The sequence below is a fragment of the Mirounga leonina genome, unplaced genomic scaffold (genome assembly GCF_011800145.1).
Source record: "Mirounga leonina isolate KUSES-001 unplaced genomic scaffold, KU_Mleo_1.0 Mir_125, whole genome shotgun sequence".
NCBI lineage: Eukaryota > Metazoa > Chordata > Mammalia > Carnivora > Phocidae > Mirounga > Mirounga leonina.
The window spans coordinates 72989978-73008470 of NW_023270305.1; the positions used below are offsets into that span (position 1 = coordinate 72989978).

At 48.6% G+C, this 18493-nt stretch overlaps 1 protein-coding gene across 2 annotated transcripts in view; it reads left to right on the forward strand.

Moving 5' to 3' along the window:
* The window catches only part of IL1R2 (interleukin 1 receptor type 2), a 42870-nt gene that overhangs the window by 1594 nt on the left and 22783 nt on the right, over positions 1-18493 (forward strand). Inside the window, exon 1 of one of the 2 annotated variants that reach the window (XM_035001847.1) lies at positions 6288-7085. The exons of the other annotated variant lie outside the window; for it this stretch is intronic. Within the exon in view, the coding sequence (XP_034857738.1) occupies positions 7072-7085 (14 nt within the window). The 5' untranslated portion in view covers positions 6288-7071. Of the gene's footprint in view, positions 1-6287; positions 7086-18493 lie in introns of those variants that run through there. 2 annotated transcript variants of the gene reach the window in all.

Below are 18493 nucleotides of genomic sequence, written 5' to 3' on the forward strand. Positions count from 1 at the left end.
GAATGAGATCTTGTCATTGCCATCATCATGGATGAACTTAGGGGTAACTATGCTAAGTGAGATAAGTCAGACAGAGGAAGACAAGTGCCATATGATTTCATTTATATGTGAAATCTAAAATAAAAAACAAGACAGACAAAACAGAAACAGACTCATAAATACAGAGAACAAACTGGTGGTTGCTAGAGGGGAAAGGGTGGGGAATAGACAAAATAGGTGAAGGGGATTAAGAGGCCCAAAGTTATAAAATTACTAAGTCACAGGGATGAAAAGAACAGCATAGGAAATACAGTCAGTGATATTGTAATAACTTTGTATGGTGACAGATGGTGACCATACTTACCATGGTGAGCATTTCATAAAGTATGTAAATATCGAATCACTATGTTGTACACCTGAAACTAATATAATATTGTATGTCAACTATATGTCAATTAAAAATTGAAAGAAAAGAGAAGACATTGTGAGGATCAGAATCATCTAGGGGGCTGTTAGGCACCTGTTGTTCCGTCTCTCCCTAGGTTCTTCTTCTTTTTTTTTTTTTTTAAAGGTTTTATTTATTTATTTGTCAGAGAGAGAGAGAGAGAGAGAGAGAGAGAGAGCACAAGCAGGGGGAGAGGAAGGCAGAAGGAGCCCGATGCGGGACTCGATCCCAGGATTCTGGGATCATGACCTGAGCCGAAGGCAGACGCTTAACTGACTGAGCCCCCCAGGCGCCCCCCTAGGTTCTGATTTCTAGTCTGAGGTGATGGTTCAGAACGTGCGTTTTCTGCCAGGCCCCCTGGACGTGCTGCTGCTGTCAGCCTGGGCCACACTTGGAGAATGGCTGCCCCGGGACTGTGGCCCGTCCGCCCCTGATTCTCCCCGACGCAGAGCTTCCCGCTTCCCGCCCGAGCCGGGCCGGTGCTTCCTCCCTCCAGCCGCCGCACTCGCTCGGCCCGCCGCACTGGCCTGCCCTTTGCGGACAGGGCGCAGAAAACAATAAAAAAAAAAAAATCTACTCTTTTCGACCCAAAGGAGATTGGCATGCTTGGAAAGGCGTTTGACCTGAGGGGGACCTGGAGCGCCCTGCATGGGGACCAAGCGCCTGGAAGCGGACACACTCAGAGGGGGTTGGGCTGCGGGCTCTGGATGGGGTGGGGCGTTCCGGGGAGGCGTGCTGGCGGCTGAGTGCGGTGCTACCTCTAGGAATGGGCGAGCCCTTGAGGGGTCAGCAAGGCCTGGGCGTCAGAGCCTCAGAGTACAGCCATGGCTAAGAAAAGTCACGGCTAATACAGGGCAATTGTTGGCCCTGAGCTGGGCAGACAGAGCAATGGGGTTCCCTGCGGATTCGTGTTGAAGTGACTCTAAAAACAGTCTAGTGCATAAAAGTCACCTCGGCGTGTAACTGCCCGTAGCCGCTCACTCCACCAGCCTCTCGTAGGCCAGGTTAGGGCGTGAGGCCGGCATCCCCCGTCCCTGTCCGGCGTCTCCCTCGGCCGCAGGTTGTGGCCCCAGGCTAGCTGCAGCCGCGTGATGTCACTGCCACAGGCCCACGGGGCAGAGGCAGTGGCCTCAGAAGCGCCGGGCGAAGCAGGACCACGTGTGACCACTCTGCGTGTCATTTCCTGGGGAAGCCGGAGCGCCAGCCTGTGACAGGACTCGGATGAACGTGGATTGTCCCCTGTGATGAACGTCAGTTGAGGCCCTCGTTGCAGCCGCCCAAGCCCGCTGAGCGAGCACAAGCGCTGAGCCTGCTCGTGACTCCCTGCCCCGGGGGCCAGGAGTGTCAGAGGGCTGGGTGTCACCGGCGGGGGGGTGGTTACTGTGAGGCTGTGTGTTATATAACGTGATACACAGATGAGAAGGTCATGGGTGCATTTGGAGACCCGCAGGGTGAGTCAGTCCCCGTCACTGCTTTCCAGAAGTGTGGGGCTTGGCTGTCAGCTGAACAAAGCAAAATGTTCGATAGGTTACTGAGAGCTGATTAGAAGGCAGAGAGAGGTCTCCTGATTCATGACAAGAGCTGCCCAGAAACTGGCAGCTATTAGGGCAGCTGGGGTGATACTCCAGCAGGCGGTTCGGGGCTGCGGGGGTGTGAGTGACCAGAAAGGCCGTGTGACCCAAGACTTGCAGTCACCTAAGGCCAGGGAGGATGACGTGGAAGTTGTGTCTCCCAGTGAGTTCCATATATTGCCTTTGAGGTTTGTGTGAGTCCTCCAGCACTTATTTTTTTAAAAATGTAAACACTTCATACATACTGATGATGCCTGTTACTCAGTTTGGGCCTGGGTCTTTGAGCTTTAATATACTGAGAGCTTCTTTTGAAGTTTTTCAGATTTGTTGCAGGGTCTCTCTCCTTGCCCGCTGGAGCCGGGCCAGGCACCAGAAGTAGTGATTATTGGTTACGCTGGGCTGTGGGAGGCTGGCCTGGCCCTGGGGAAGCTAGGATAAAGGGTTGTGCTTCACTAAAGACCCAACCCCGCAAACCCAACACACACACACACACACACACACACACACACACCCCTAAAAGTCCTAGCATAGAGACCATTTTTAAACCACCTTTCTTGTGAATGTAAAGTCAATTTGGTAAGTCTTGTAACAGGAGTGAAGGGAGTCAATGAGGAGAAGAGCAAGCTTCTGGGGTCAGTGGGCAGTGGGAGGCCTGGAGGCAGGAAATATGAGGAGGTGGTGCTGGGTGGCCCCCGAGAGGTGGGTGGACCGCTGAGGGTGGGCTCTGGTGGTAGGTTCTGGTTGGGATCCCAAAGTTGCTGTCTGATGGTTTTTCCACCGCCCCCTGCTTCTAAGCCCGGTGGGGGTAAATCCACACCAGCTCTCGTCCTGGCGAGCCCAGCAGCTGGCCGTGCCTTGAAGGCTTCGGTCTGGAGCCCTGCTTTGGCAAGGGGCAGAAAAGCAGCACACCAGGTGTCCAGGAGGGCAGCGTCTCTCTGCCCCAGGTGCGTCAGGACGGTGTTGTGCCTGGTCGTGTCGGTGGGATCACGATTTGGGTTCTTCTCTTTCCGTCTAGACCTGACCAGAAAACAACCTGGACCACTGGCAGGCCAAGTCCTGCCTACTCTTGTTGGGGGGCCTTGAGCTGACTCTAGCACATGGATGAGCATTGCATGGCTTATTATAGAGATTGGATATCATAAGGAAATTGTCCCTCTTTCTGGTTCTAAAGAAAATAAATTTTTGTTCACCCCTCCCGTAGAGCGGAGAAATGGCTCTCTCTCTGTGAGGAGCCCGTCAGTGCTCTGGATGGAGGGCTTCTAGGTTTTCCTCCTGGGCAGGCCACGTCCCCGGCACTGGTGTGTCTTGGGCCCAGAAGGTGGAAGGGCAAGGCAGGAAGCAGGGGCATCCATTAAGTGCAGGGGAGACACTGGGCCTCAAGTCAGAGCAGGTGGGGCCTGCCTGGTGCCTCTGGAACCTCACCACAGGGCAGGGCTTGGCTGTGTGGCTGCAGGAACAGGGGAGTGGAGGGCTGGAGGGCTCTGGATTGGTCTGGGCATCATTGAAAAAGAGAGTTAGCCTGAAATGGGACTGGTGTCCGGCTCCCCTCCCCCCATGCTCTGGGCCCTGCGAGCAGGTTGCAGGGAGAGTGGGCACATTCTCGTCCCTTGCAAGGGTCTCTCTGGAAAGCAAGGTGGGGAGAAGGAAGCAGAAGGGGCGGCTTGCAAGAAAAAGCCTTTCCAAAACGAAGGTTGGATTTTCTCTGAATTGAACTGCAAAGTACGACCGCTCCTGTAGATCTCAAAAGCTCTATGCAGACTCTGCCTATACTTGCTAGGACTGCTCAGCCCTTTGTGTGAAGGAAATGGTGGTGTTCCAATCCACGGTCATGTAGAGTGCTTTTCTAGGCTTCGGTTTGCAATCATAGAGCACAGACTTTGAAAACTGAAAGCAATCTCTGAACTCATGTGCCGCTGAACAATGGTCCCCTGACTGTGCCCCCATCCGAATTCCTGGCGCCTACGATTATGTGACCTTCTATGGCACAAGGGGTTTTACAGATGTGATTCAGGTAAGAATTTTCAGGTGGGGAGATTATCCTGGCTTATTTGGGTGGGCCCCGAATATAACCACCAGCATCCTCATAAGAGGGAGCAAAGAGCTCAAAGGAAGAAGAAGGTCACGTGATGATGGGAGCAGAGGGAGAAAGGGGATGTGCTGGAGGCCACAGTGAACAAATGAGGACAACCTCTAGAAGTCCATTTTCCCTGGGAGCCTTCAGAAGGAGCTCGGCATCGCCAACATCTTGATTTCAGGCCACGGAGACCAACGTTGGACCCATGTCAGTTCTTCCAGAACTGTAAGCGAATTAGTGGGTGTTGGATGAAGCCACTATTTGAGGTAATTTGTGACAGAAGCAACAGGAAACTGATACAGACCTCGTTTACCTCAGCTCTCTCTTCTCACAGATGAGACCTAAGCCCATGGGCAGTCAATATTTTCATGTGTAGTTTGTGAATTTGTTAATTATGTATGGGGACGGGTTGATGTTTCCCCTGCCTCTATGAATAAGACATGAGAGTTTTTTTCTCTTATTGGCCAGCTGACCAGAACAGGCCTTGGGATTTTAATTTTATGGGGTCTGATTGATAAATTGATCCTATGGGTTTGATAACCATATTTTCTTGAATCCACATGAAGGACTCTCACCTGATAGGAATGAGTGAATTTAGCTGGATAATTTGACAGAGGCTGTCCCAGCAAACCAGAGACAAACAGTCTGTTATAAACCATGATGTAGTGGTCAACACAGGCTCTTTGCTCCTCCAAGCTCCCTTCTCACGGTTCCTTACCCTCCACATCATAGGGGAGGAAAGGGGGTTGGAACCTTGCCACAGAGAGGTTTTCAGAAGATGCTGTTATTTTCTGACCCAAAATAGACTTGGGAAAGGCCTGGGTTCAAAAAATGAAGACTCATTGCTTCAATCCTTGCAATAAACATCCTGGGTTACTTTCACCTCAAACCTCAGAGGATTTCGAGATACTTCAGAACATTCTGTGCCTTGTCCATTTCCCATCAGTTGGTGGAGAAATTGAACCAAACACTCTGGTGATAGTGAGGAGAGGACAGTGGAGACAGTGGAGATGGGGGGGGGGGGACATGGAGGAATGCGGGAGGGCAGCCATTGTTCCATGAGGACTTTTGGTGACGGTTGGGGTCTGAGGCATTAGTTCTTGAAAGGGCTATTCAAGCAATTCTTGTGTCTTCATGATCACATTTTCCCATTGAAGACGTGAGGTTCTGTAAATTCCTCTTTATGGATCACAAGATCAGCAGTTATACTTCAATATGGCCAACAGCAGACCGCATGGTTTCACTTCCTCTCTTTGGCTATATTAAGCTGTGGGCTTCCTTGTGCTGTCTAGCGAACACATCCCAGCCAAGGGAAGGTTATCTAGGTCTGGTGTGTTTGGTTGACCACAGAGAGAGCGAGGACAGGACTCAATTATTTGCATAACCCTCATCTCGGGATGATGAGGTATTTGGGGGTGAATTTACACCCTTGACATTACTTGGCTTGACCCAAAATTTATAGCTCGAACTTCAATCGAACCATGTCAAAATTTTGGAACAAAACCAGATATTCCCCCTTCAACTGGTCCTTGGAGAAAGAATAAACATGGATACAGTGTAACATTTACCCTTTGGCCAACAAACTCCACTTTGGGGGTATTACAGCTTCCACCACGAAGTTACGTAAGTCAATACAGCTTCCTCACTTGTGGTCCCCCTAAGTACTTGGACCTCAATTTGTGCCCACCTCTAAGTTTCCATCTAGGTCCAACATTGTATTTTTCTCAGATTTTTTTTACCCGATCTGAGCTATGATTCCCTGGGAGTTCTCTTCCTTGTTAGCAAAAGGATAAAGCTAGGGCCCATGGGCTCTTTCAACTTCGAGCCATTTGTTTTGGATATGAAAGTCCTAAGACTTGTCTCTAAACATTTCTCTCCCTTTTCACCTGTAAGAACCCCAGTATCTGAGTCAATTAGACGGCAAGTGTCATTAAGGTTAGCAACATGGATTTTAAAGGACATTTGGATGAGTGTTCTTTTCCATCCACCAACAGGGGGATCCATATACACCTCTGCCCACACTATGCAATGGCCCAACAAGAGGACACGGGGACCTGGAGGGTTCACGTCACAGTCACATGCCCTGTTCCTGGTCAAGTTCTTATCCTCTCCCATGTGGCTCCCTGTTCATATCAAGGAGGGCACTGGACCTAGGGGTCCAGTCAAGCCTGTCTGGGCGGACAGCAAGGGCAGTGAATCCAGTAGGGGGAGGGCTGCCGTTGGCTCTGTGCATCTGAGGACTTGCATGGGGTCCCAGTGGGCTCTGGGCAAGCTCCTGCGGCAGCCTCGGGTCAGGCTCACCCCCTCGGCTCCCTCCTCTCTAACGCCTGGCCACCTGGTGACTGCTGAGGGGGACAGAGGAGACATCAACATAACCTCTGGGCCTCCCAGGGGGAGTGAGGAGACATTTGTTCTGTACCGACATGACCTAGGACCGAAGTTCCATTTCCAGAGGACAAACTCTTCAGTTCGGCAAATCCCACAGGTGGTAATAAAGACTTGGAGAGTCCTTCACTTAACAATTAAACATCATATAAGACTGGAAACCGGGGGACACAAAGCTTAACTTCCCTCCTATCCCCGAAGGGATGTTCCGTGGGGGCGAACATCAACTGTCCCACTGGCTAAAGACCCCAAGACCTCCTTTCCTCTTTGACGGGGCCAGGGCCAGAGAAATAGACATCACTTTAAAACCACCTCTCAGCTGAAGTATGTAAGTTTTAGCGAGTCACAGAAAAAATAGGGAAACTTACGCACAGTTTCCTTGGCCACTTCCCCATCTGAGTGATCATGCACCCAGTGCCGTTCCCCCGGAGGGTGCTCCCCTATGAGGAGGGAAAAGGTGTGTCCGCAGCCACTCAGTCAGAGAGAGTGACACAAGCCCTATTAGGAAATCCCTGGAGGACGGGGATATAAATCTCGGCCTGGATTGCCGAGTTTCCACTGAAGGTAAAAGTCGGGCCTGGCAGCCTTCCCCAGGCGAGAAGCAACAAGGTCGAAGAATGCAGGGCTGCAGGTAAGAAGCTTTTGAGAGAGAGAGAGAGAATGGGAGAGAGAGAATGAGAGAGAGAGGGAATGAGAGAGAGGGAATGAGAGAGAGGGAATTACAGAATGAGGGGGAGAGAGAGAGAGAGGGAGAGAAATCTGGGGGTTAGGACCCTTGGATTCCATTTCAGGATGGAGCTTCAGGTGGCTTTCCTGTTGTCTCTGGACCTTGGGTGCCTTCGCTGGGTGGCATTCCTCATCTCTTCAACCTTTGTTTTTCGGAAGGTGACCCTGACCTTCTTGGGCTTCAGTGTTTCTGTCAAAAACGGGCTAGATCAGAGGATTTCTGAGGATCTTCTATGATTCGAAGTGACAGGCAAAAATGCTGTGGGATCCAGTTAAAGGAGATTCATAGCTGCAGACAGGTCACCTTGGGAGAAGCTGTGCCTATGAGGCTTACCCTGAATTTAGAGGTTTTCTTCTTTGGAAGGTCAGGGGGTTTTCTGGTATGGCATGTTTTCTTTTTAAAAGTAGGTGTAACTTTTCTCACACTCAAGCTTTCAGACCTGGCTGAGCGCCAGTGCTCTGGGTTGTCTTGGAGGAGTAGCAAGCGGATCATGGTGCGAAAGTGTGAGCCATGGGACTAAAAGGTCTGTGTTCAAGTTCTGACTTTGTCTCTTCCTAGCTGTATGATGTCACATGTGTGTCCATATCATAACTGTCCTTAAAAAATTCTATACTCTAGTGAATAAGGGGTACCATCTGAATAGAGATCATCTACCCAGTGGCCAGCAGCTTGCCAGTAATCGAAAGCCAGGAAGCATTAAGCTTACCTTCATCCCTTGCTTTGTTCTTGTGAAATAATAACACTGGGTACAGTTTTTTTAAATAAAGTTGCTTTTTATCCTCAATTATAATTAAATAAATTGCACAATTTATTCTTAACGTCTCAGTGTCCCCATCTGTAAAATAGTGAACTCAGTGGGGAGGATCATAAGGTGGTGGGAAAAGTAAATGAGTAGGAATCATGTAAGGCACTTGGAGTAGCTTGGCGCACCGTGGGTGCAGCCGAAACGTTGGCTCTCACTCTTCGGCACTCTCTCTCGAATCCCTCCTTGGAAGTCCTTTGCTCCTCGTGGCCCCCAGCTCTGCCACTGATGTGCTGTGATCCAGGTCAAGGCTCCTCTCTGTCTGGGTTTCCTCTTCTGTAAATAGGCAGTTGAGTGACTTGATCTTGCAAGGCCCTCCTAGCTGTGTGGGGGCCTGCAGTGGGATGCTGCCAGCTTCCGTCTCTGCAGTTCACCCCACCCCACCAAGCTCACTCTTGCCCTGGCTCGTCTCTCTGAGCTCTGCCATCCCAAGAGGGCAGTGGGCCCCTTCCTACAGGCTCAGGGCGATATCCCCACATGCAAAACAGAAAGAGCACCTTCTCTCATATCTCATTAGTTTTGTCTGGTTCCATTGCATTTCCAGTGTTTTAGCCTCTTTGGTTACCCTAAAAGGCCAGCAGGAAGCTTGGATAAGGTCAGAGGAGCTGGGAGGACAGTCTCTGCCCCATTTGTTCCCAGCTGCCTGGGAGCACCTCCCAGGCCCTACCAGCAGGTGTCCCCTCAACCTTCTGACTCCCGCCGGACTTCACATCCCAGCTGTTACACAACAAACCCCTGTGTGATCAAGACCCTCAGACCCCGTCTCCCCTCCCTTCCCCCAGGCTAACAGAATCAGTGTCACGTGCAAACGCAACTGACAAAGCTCGAGTTGTATGTGTTCGAGTTGTCTTTTTCTGTTACCATTACCAGCTGTCTGGACAGGGGCACATGGTCATGACAGTGGCTTTGGCCAGTGCTTTTCAACCTTGAGGGTGCATTAGCACCCCTGAGGCTTAGTAAGCAGACTGCTGGATCCACTCAGATTTTGATTCAGTACTTGTGTGCAGGATGTCCGAGGTAGAAGGTCCCAGGTGATGCTGACGCTGCTGGTCTGGGGACCACACTTTGAGAACCACTTCCTTAGGCGATAACAAGAGGTTTTACATCCAGTGGCAAACTGACCAGGGAGTTGTTTCAGGACAAGAACGTTTTGAGGGCATTTTCAAAACAGAACTCACAGGGACCTGCCGGGTGTGACATGAGGGCTAGAGGCTGGAGGTCTTAAATAGGAGAATTCTATTTAACAGATGGGCAAACAGGCACAGTGGGAATAATAAGTATCTCAGTGTCTGGAACTTGACCTCAGGCTCCTACCAGTTTTGTTCTCCACTTATGAAGGAACAGTGCTTAACATAGGAGGGAAGAAGGCGGCAAAGGGCAGCAAAAAGATGAAGGGAATATGGAAGCTTCTGTGCCCGGCTGATGGGCCAAATCCAGCGAGGCCACAAGAGAAACAGTGATGGAGTTGTTGATCCTCTAGCATCTCAGAGTCCCTGCTCCAGTGGTTCTCAGCCCTGGCTGAATGTTACCATCACCTGGGGAGCTCTTAAAAATCCCTGTACCTGGAACCAATTACATCATTAATGTTGGGGGCTGGGACCTGGGCTTTAGTAGTGTTTAAAGCCTTCCAGGCAGTTCTGATGTATAACCCCAAGGCTGAGATCCACTGCACTATTCCATCTCTTACACTCCTTACTGTCCCACCTTTTATTAACTCTTCAGGGACTCCTTCTTTCTTCCTTCAAACCCTGTGTTCTGAACCTGTAATTTATCTGATGAATTTCAGATAAATGGGCATTTTAGTCACCAGTAGCGTGAACAGAAGAGAAGTCTGAGAATCTGTATTAAACTCCTTGCAAACGTTTCTGAAACATACTTTGGTTAAGAACCTCTGTTTCATATTAAGCATAAATAATTTCCTAAACACAAGGAGGTGAATGATTATGGCATTTGATTGTGGGCCAAAAGAGTCCAACTTGGGGCACGTGGGTGGCTCAGTCGTTAAGCGTCTGCCTTCGGCTCAGGTCATGATCCCAGGGTCCTGGGATCGAGCCCCGAATCGGGCTCCCTGCTCAGTGGGAAGCCTGCTTCTCCCTCTCCCACTCACCCTGCTTGTGTTCCCTCTCTCACTGTCTCTCTCTCTGTCAAATAAATAAATAAATAAATAAAATCTTTAAAAAAAAAAAGAGTCCAACTTAAAACGAATTATCTTAAAACCAGTAACTTAGCTTCTGGATGTTGGTTTCACTCATCAGATGACAGGGATAGGGTAGGGAGCAGAGGTTCTTTGCTATTGTTAAGGATCTCTGGAAAGTGTTCATACCACCCAAAGTTTTCATGAAATGTCAAGGGGAAATTTAAGAATACGTGGACTTCAGTGGGGATTTCAAACTTGAGTGTACTCGGGGACCACGCAGTAGGTCAAACCTGTGAGGCTATGAGTGATGAGGCCAGTGGCCAGCTGGAATGAACTTGTCTCTTGGGAAAGACATTCAGTGAAGACTAACATTAACATTCTGGCAGAATAATGCATACTCACAAGCTGAACTGGCCCAGGTCCCAGTTCGTGATTTGCGGACTGGTTTTGACAGCTTCTCACAATATGATCACATACCCTCTGAGTGAAAGGGATGAAGGGCAAATCCTGACCCTCCCCCCACTTTTATTTGTATTTCCTTAGAGGAGTTACTTAACTCCTGTAAGCCCCAATGTCTTCATCTCTGAAATGAAAATAATAATACATAGTTCACTCAATGTTGGGGAAATTAAAGGAAACTTTTGCCTACTGCCTGGCATTTATTGATGTTCAGTAAATGTTAGCTAACATCACCATCTTCAATATCACCATCATCAGATTATACAATTCTGACAGCAAAATTTCAGAAACCACACTGAAGGGCTGCAGTGATCAGGGCACAGGGATTTAATATAATCTCTGCTCTCACTCCATGTAGGCATCTGCCTACTCTATTTAAGAATAAGCCGATCTAGGGCGCCTGGGTGGCTCAGTTGGTTAAGCGACTGCCTTCGGCTCAGGTCATGATCCCGGAGTCCTGGGATTGAGTCCTGCGTCGGGCTCCCGGCTCAGCGGGGAGCCTGCTTCTCCCTCTGACCCTCTCCCCTCTCATGCTGTTTCTCTGTCTCTCAAATAAATAAATAAATAAAATCTTTAAAAAAAAAAAAAAAGAAGAAGCCAATCTAAAGACCAGAGCTTCTCAACTGCCTAGAAATCTTGTGGAGATGTCCGTAATTCCAATGCCTAAGTCTGAGGTGGAGCCTGAGATTTTGCATTTCTTCACAAGTGATGCTGCTGGTCCATGGACCACACTTTGAGTTGCAAGGCTTCAGAATATTTGGGCTAAGGTTTTCTTACTTGGGAGCAAGGAAGAAGTGAATGTAAAGCGTTGGAAGGGTCCTGGATTTTGTAGAGCTAATATTCATCAGACTGTTTTTTTTTAAATGTCTGTGGTAGGCAGAATTCTAAGTGACCCCCACTACCCATGTCCTTGTATAACTCCCCCTCCCCCGAATGAGGGTGCACTATATGAATGTGATGGGATATCGCCCTCATGATTAGATTCGCCTTATACCACAATTGCAGGTATAGTTTAGGACCCTGACAAGTTGACTTGAAGTTAATCAAAAGGAATTTTCCTGAGTGTGCCTGACACAACCAGGTGGCCCTTTAAAAAAAAAGGTCTAGAGGTCAGAGAGACACGAAGCAACATCTGATGCTGCTCTAGTGGCCTTGAAAAAAAACAGTCTTGTTGTGGAAATGGCCACAGGGCAGGAAACAGTGGGCAGCCTCCAGGTGCTGAGAGTGGCCTTGGCTGACAGCCAGCAAGAAAGTGGGGACCCCAGTTAATACAATCACAAGGAACTGACTTCTACCAATAGACACATGGAACAGAACCTTGGGCTTTGATAATCTGTTACACACTCAGCAGAGACTTCATCCAAATTGAGACCAGACATCCGACCCGCGACAGAATGACTAATGAATGGGTGTTATTTTAAGTCACCGAGTTTGTGGGATTTCTACACAGCAATAGAAAACGAATACGATGTCCTAATTCTTCTCTTTGATTGCTGTACCTATCAGTCCAAGGTATAGACAACCTAAAACATCTCAGTAGCTTAATACGACACAAGTTTCTCTGGCTCATGCTGTATCAGTGTCATTGGTCAGCTGTGTCAGACCACGACAGCACGTCATAGCCACTTGAGGACATTTTCAAAAGAGAACTCATGGATACCATCTGTTGGATTGTTTTGACATGGGTGCCAGGGTTGGAAATAGGTGTTTCTCCTACTTAACAGAAGGAGAAACAGACATGGAGACACAACGGAGTGGATCCGTAGATGGAAGTAGACCTCAGCCTCCTATCGGGACGACCTGATAATCCTATGTGGCCACCATCAATAAACAAGGGCTCAGAGAAAAGGGTATTGGAGGGTAGGGCACCAGAAATGAAATGTATAGGCTTGGAAGTGACCCATGTCCCTCGCGTTTACTTTTCATGGCTATAACCAGTCATGTGGCTATGCCTCACTTTAAGGTACAGAGACGTGGCATCTTATGTGTACCCCAAAGTAGAAAAGTACCAGATATTGGTTGGCGTGAGTCTGTCTACCATGGCATGTTGCTCAGTTAGGTGGGAATGGCAGGGGAGGAGGCAGGATCTCAGACTGTTCAGCTTCACAGATCTCTTCTTGGCACTGGGGCAAGGTGGTCGGGTGTCGAAACACTGAGAGTAGCCAGAGGGGCTCTGTGTGTGAATGGAACGCTCACTCCCAGCCACTCCCTCCACAGAGGAGGGCCAAGGGCTTCTGGGGACTTTTTGGGTCTGTGGAAAGCCCAGTCAGTCTGGGCTGTCTTCAAGCTAAATAGTGAGCTTTCTTGTGGCAAGGGATTTCCCCACACAGTAGAGATAAAAATTGCTTGGGTTTTCAATTGTTTGTTTTTGCTTGACTTTTATCTGCTCATATGGACATGCTGAACACAGGGCTGGGGTAAGCTGCCACCTTTTGTGACCCTCAGAGGATAAGCCATTCTGGGTGGGCACATTTTCTAGAGATGGAAGATGATCTTTCAATGCATAAAGAGAAGATCCCCCCTTTTTTTGACAACTTAATTTTGAAAGGCAATATTTCTTTTTTTTTTTTTTTTTAATATTCTATTTATTTATGAGAGAGAGAGAGAGAGCACAAGCAGGGGGAGGGGCAGGCCAGGGTAGAAGCAGATTCCCCGCTGAGCAGGGAGCTGGATGTGGGAATTGATCCCAGGATCCTGAGATCATGACCTGAGCTGAAGGCAGACGCTTAACCGACTAAGCCACCCAGGCGTCCCTGGAAAGAAATATTTCTAAAATATACGTAGCATGGTGAAAATTTATACTCACTGCAAACTGATGCCAAAAAATATACCTTTCATAACTTTTCTAACAAGAATCTCATTTGGTGTTCGAGGTCCCTTTTCATTAGGAAAGGGGAATTAAACCTACTAGTACCATGTCATCTCCATCTTGCTGGCTCACATCTGCCTCTCTTAGATTTATTCAGTCTCTTTGGGGGTAAATGCTCAGGCTTTCAGAGTTTCTCACCTATTGCTTTCTTCTAGCTAGGAAGGAGTCTGAGAGTAGGGAAGCCATGTCCCCAGGGCATGATGGGGAAGGTGGCAGTCCACACCTGATGGCCTGGGGCCTTCACTGGTTTCCAAGGAGATGTCCCTGAACCTGGCTGGTCATGGGGTGTCCTGCTGAATCTACTGCTGAGGTCTGCATCTGGGAAAACCCTCGGTCTGATCTTGCAGCTGGGTCAGAGCCACCACAATGGCCAACTTGGGCCCACTGTGCCCCTCCCTGGCTCCACAGGCTCTCTGTGTCTTGGCCACGGCCATGGCCATGTTTCTCCCCTGGCTTTGATTGACTACTTATGCAGGTGATACTCAAAATATTTGACAACCAGCAGGGGACGAGCACCAACCAATCAGAACAGATGCTACGGTATCTGTTGCTAGACCATGAGGATCTCCGAGGAGCCCCAAGAAAGGCATGGTAGCAGAGGGCAGAGAGCTTAGGGCTTAAGTAAGTGATACTTACCAACTGGTGGAGACATGTTTCCGTATTTGGCCACACTGCTCCTTATGGATTGAATATCCAGCTCCAGGTCACCTTGTCCTTCATCACGGCAGCCCCAAATTAGCCCAGATCTCAGTTTACCTCCCCTTCCCTACAGGAAGCACAGAGAAATATCCGGATTTCTTCCCCATCAGTGAGAAACTGAGGCTAGCAGGCCTTCTGTCTCTTTGCATTCGGGTTTTGAACTCAGAGTCGGGAGCCGGCCAATATGCCTACTTCCTCTTGTGGTTTCCTTCCTTTTACCCTGGAGTCCCCCAAAGCCTTTTCTTCTACTTCCCCTTCCTACCAGGGAGGAATATGTCACATGCACTTCCTTCTCTCCTTTCTGAGGAGGGCTTTGCTCTTCCCTTTTCTTTGGCCCATAGGGGCAGAAGAATTGGAGATAGTAAGAGAAATACATTGGAAGGTAATTAAACTATTATCCTCATCACATACGTTATGCACTGCTCCAACTTAGAGAAAGAGGATTCTGAACAAAATTTAACTGTTTTTCGTGATTCAGGGAAATCCTCACGAACATCAACCGTTTCGTGCTGTGACACCCTCATACCCTCAGTCAGGCGCGGGGAGGTGGAGGGGACCACTGGTGTCTGCTCTTAATGGCTCCTGATTGCTGTGCTTTTTGGTTTTTGCACTGTCTTAATGTTTTTCTTTTCTCCCCCCGCCCCACATCGCATCTGTCTTAATGTGTTTCTGTCTCCTGCGTTATTGGGCCATCAGCTGCCTCTCTCTTCCCTGGGTGCTCTCTTCCGCCAGCCCACTCCCTCTTTCTAATTTGCTACCTCTAATCTGCGTTTGATTAAGCGTTCTGGTCTTGTCCTGCTGCATAACAAAGTGCCCCAGAATTTAGCAGCTTACAACAAACATTTTATTATAACTCATACGTTCTATAGGTCATGAATTTGAGAGAGGCACAGCCAGGTGATTCTTCTGTTCCACGTGGTTTCATTGAGTTCAAGCAGTGAAACTCGGCTAGTGAATAGACCCTTCTGGGGAGTCTAAGATGGCTTTACTCACATGGCTGGTGCCTTTGAGGGGATTCCTGTGAGGCCAGACATAGCTGGCACCATGACTCAGACCCTCTACATGTGGCCTCCCCTACGAGGTGGTCTCAGGGTAGTTGGACAGCTTACATGGTGGCTGGCTTTCCCCAGAGCAAGCATCCCACGGATGCCAGATGGAAGCGTTCACCCAGCATCATTCTGTTGGTTAGATACCAGTCACAGGCTGGCCCACATTCAAGGGAGGTGAGTTGGACTCCACATTTTGATGGCAGAGTGGCCCAGTCACATCGCAGACGACCACGTAAGATGGGAGATCCTGTGGTGGCCATCCTTAGAAAGGATAATCGCCACTCTGAGAAGCGACAACACTCGTAGACACAGAGCAAGAGGTGCTGCAAGAGAGCTGCCAAGCTGCTTCTGTGAGTAAAATATCCGTGCCTTTGTGCCAGGATCTTATTGGCTCTCTTTTAGCTGTTCAGGTTTTCTGTCCTTGTTTCCTCTGTCTGAGTTATATTTCAGGCGGACAAGTTTTCTGGATGACTGATAATTCAAATATCTGAGGTGTTTACTACATACACTCAGATCATAGGAGGGTGAAAGCCACCTTCAGCTTAGAGGGTGTGCGTCCTGTCCCATAACAGCACAGAGTGTCTGGTTCCTGACTAACGTGAACCAGAGCGTAGCCTAACGGAGCTAGGACCCCCATCCCCAGGAGAACTCAGAAATCTTGAGTCCTGGCTCTGCTATTTGCTGGCTTTGAGACTTATACAAGTGAGTTGATGAGATTTGGCGGTTATCTGATTGAGGCCCCTGACTTGGTGCTTTAGAAATGGAAGCTGTGCCCCGGGCTGAAGCCTGAGTGCAAATCCAGACTGATTTGGAACCTTCAGGACTTCTAGCTGCTGGGAGAGACCTGGGAGCTCTCAGCAGCTCAGCCCTTGTATTTATTTTAGAGATGAAGAAACTGTGACCCGGATTGGGTAAATTGCTAGTGGCCTGCCTAAGCTCACATAGCTAGTTAATAATGGTAGAGTGAATCCAGCTTCCAGGAATCTTCAATCTCCTGCTCTGGGTGCTTAAGTGCTCTACCGCTAACATGTCTGTCTGGATGAAGGCATCAGAATGCCATGGCAGGCGTTGACCACATGTGTGCATGTACTTATGATTGTGTGTTTCCGTGTTAAACACACTTCTATGACATGGATTTAGGCATCAGGCTTATTGATACCACTAGGTAAAGCTGAACACCTTTCTAAGTAGTAGCTGGTGTTAGGTAAGTTATTGACTATGGTACCCAAAGTTCTCAGGCCATGGGATGGACCTTCAGCAGGACTTGGTAAGAATGCAGACAGGGGAGCTCTGACTTCTCCCTCAGTTCTGTCAGTTGCGTGCTCCTGAGAACGTTACTCACCTCCTGAACTTTGGGGTCCGCTTCTGTAAAATGCTACCCCTTGTCGAGTGCTTTCTCTTTGCCAGTGCTGTGCCGACCTCTGTACGTATCACACGCCATCCGACCCTCCTGTGCTACATGCCAGGCTGCAGCCATTTTACAGATGGGCAGACCGAGTCTCTCAGAGGCAGTATGATCTACCCCTGGCACCGAACCGTCCAGCTGGCCCACAAGGGAGGCAGGACTCACATTTGCTATACCAGACTCTCAGGTCTCTCATGTGCTTTCTACAGTGCTGTCCTGTATAGACTCCCTAACTCTTAGGACTGCTGCGAGATGCAGCTAGACTTCTGAGCTGCCTCGTGGGGTAGAATCTGACCGAAGAGTGGAGTTTAGGTGAAGGCAAATTTGCGTTCTGAATTGACAGAAGTTTCTGATCATGTGCACTTCCCAAGACTGGAAGTGTTCATCCAATTGAGGGGTAAACTTGGCCACCTATGGAGGATGCCTGCTTTGGGAAGGCTGCTAGGGTGAGCTGCTAAGCTTAATGGCTTCTCAAGCCCCCTCTAGCTTTGGGTTCTGGTGCTTCTACAGGGCAGAGAAGGAGTACTAAGGCTGAAGATTGTGTTGACTCAGGTTTGCATTCCACTTTATCATTGCATTAGCTCTGTGGCCTTGGGTAAGTTACTTATCTGTTATGTATCTGAGTTATGTATCTGAGTCTATTTCCATTGCTTCATGTTTATAATGGAGATGATGTAGTCTACGAGGCTCATGAGTGGTGCTCTCTGGAATTGCTCAGAGTAGAAAATTCCTCTTACACAAATATCAGGCTGGGAGGACTTGAAGCCTGGTGGACTTGAAGTAGGAACTGTGGGTGTCAAGGGCCTCGTGGATGGAGCTCCACATCAGTCATTTTGCAGGAGGATGGCAATTATTCTGAGCTAGTGGAGTGGTCTTGTCAGGGGCTAGCCTGTGAGAGGGCCTGATGCAGGAAGAAGGTGAAGGAAGTGTCTTTGGTTGATGGTCCAGTCTGCTGGGGGCTCTGAATGATTCAGCCTTACTGGGAATGCAAAGTGTGACCAGAGGATTCGAATGAGTGGGGAGATGAGTTGGATTGATTTACCGAATCTCTTAGTCAATGTTTCTTGGGGCAGAAATTGGCCAAGTCCAATAGGTTTGACAGGGAAAGGGTACTTTTAGAGAGAAGGGATACTTGTTGGCAGAAAGTAAAATATAAAAAGAGCCTGTAGCGCTTAGTGGAGCCAGGTCTTAGTTAACTTCTCTAAGTTTTCCCTTTGAGATTCAGCCCATTGTGGCCCAAAGATGGGTCTTCCTGTGCCATGGCTCCCAGGAAACAATCCTGTCTCCCCAGGCCCCACCAGGGTCAAGGACACCGAGGTGCTCTCATTCTGACACGGCCATGCAGACCAGAAACAGTCCCATTATGCTGCACTGAATTCCCTCAGTTCTGAGGGAGGGGGTGTGTGTGGTGGGAAACTAGTTTCTCTCTTTTCTGTAGAACCAAAAATAATCTGTGGACAATCCGTCAAGGGTTCTGCTTTGAGCCAGTGTATTTTCTAAAAAAGCTGCCTCAACCCTGGTCCTATATTTCTCTGCCTCTGAAACTAGAGGCAGAGAAATATAGGACCTTATTATTTATTTATTTATATTTATTTATATTTCCTTATTCCCCAAACTCTTCATGTCCTGTGCTTTCCAGAACCTGAGTTCCCAATACTTCTTATTTTGCTTCTGCTTTGAATTTTAAAAAATTTCCGAGCTTCACTTTGATGCAAATATTTATTTTCCCATGGGTGTCAAAAGGTTTTATAACACACGCCTGCCACAACATGTGTCGGTTTTTAGGGATTTATTTTACAAACTGGAGTTGACGAATGGTATGCGTCAGGCCTGATAACTATTTGACTCCATTAATATTCAAGATCTGTCACCTTTGTTTTGCTTTCGTGGAT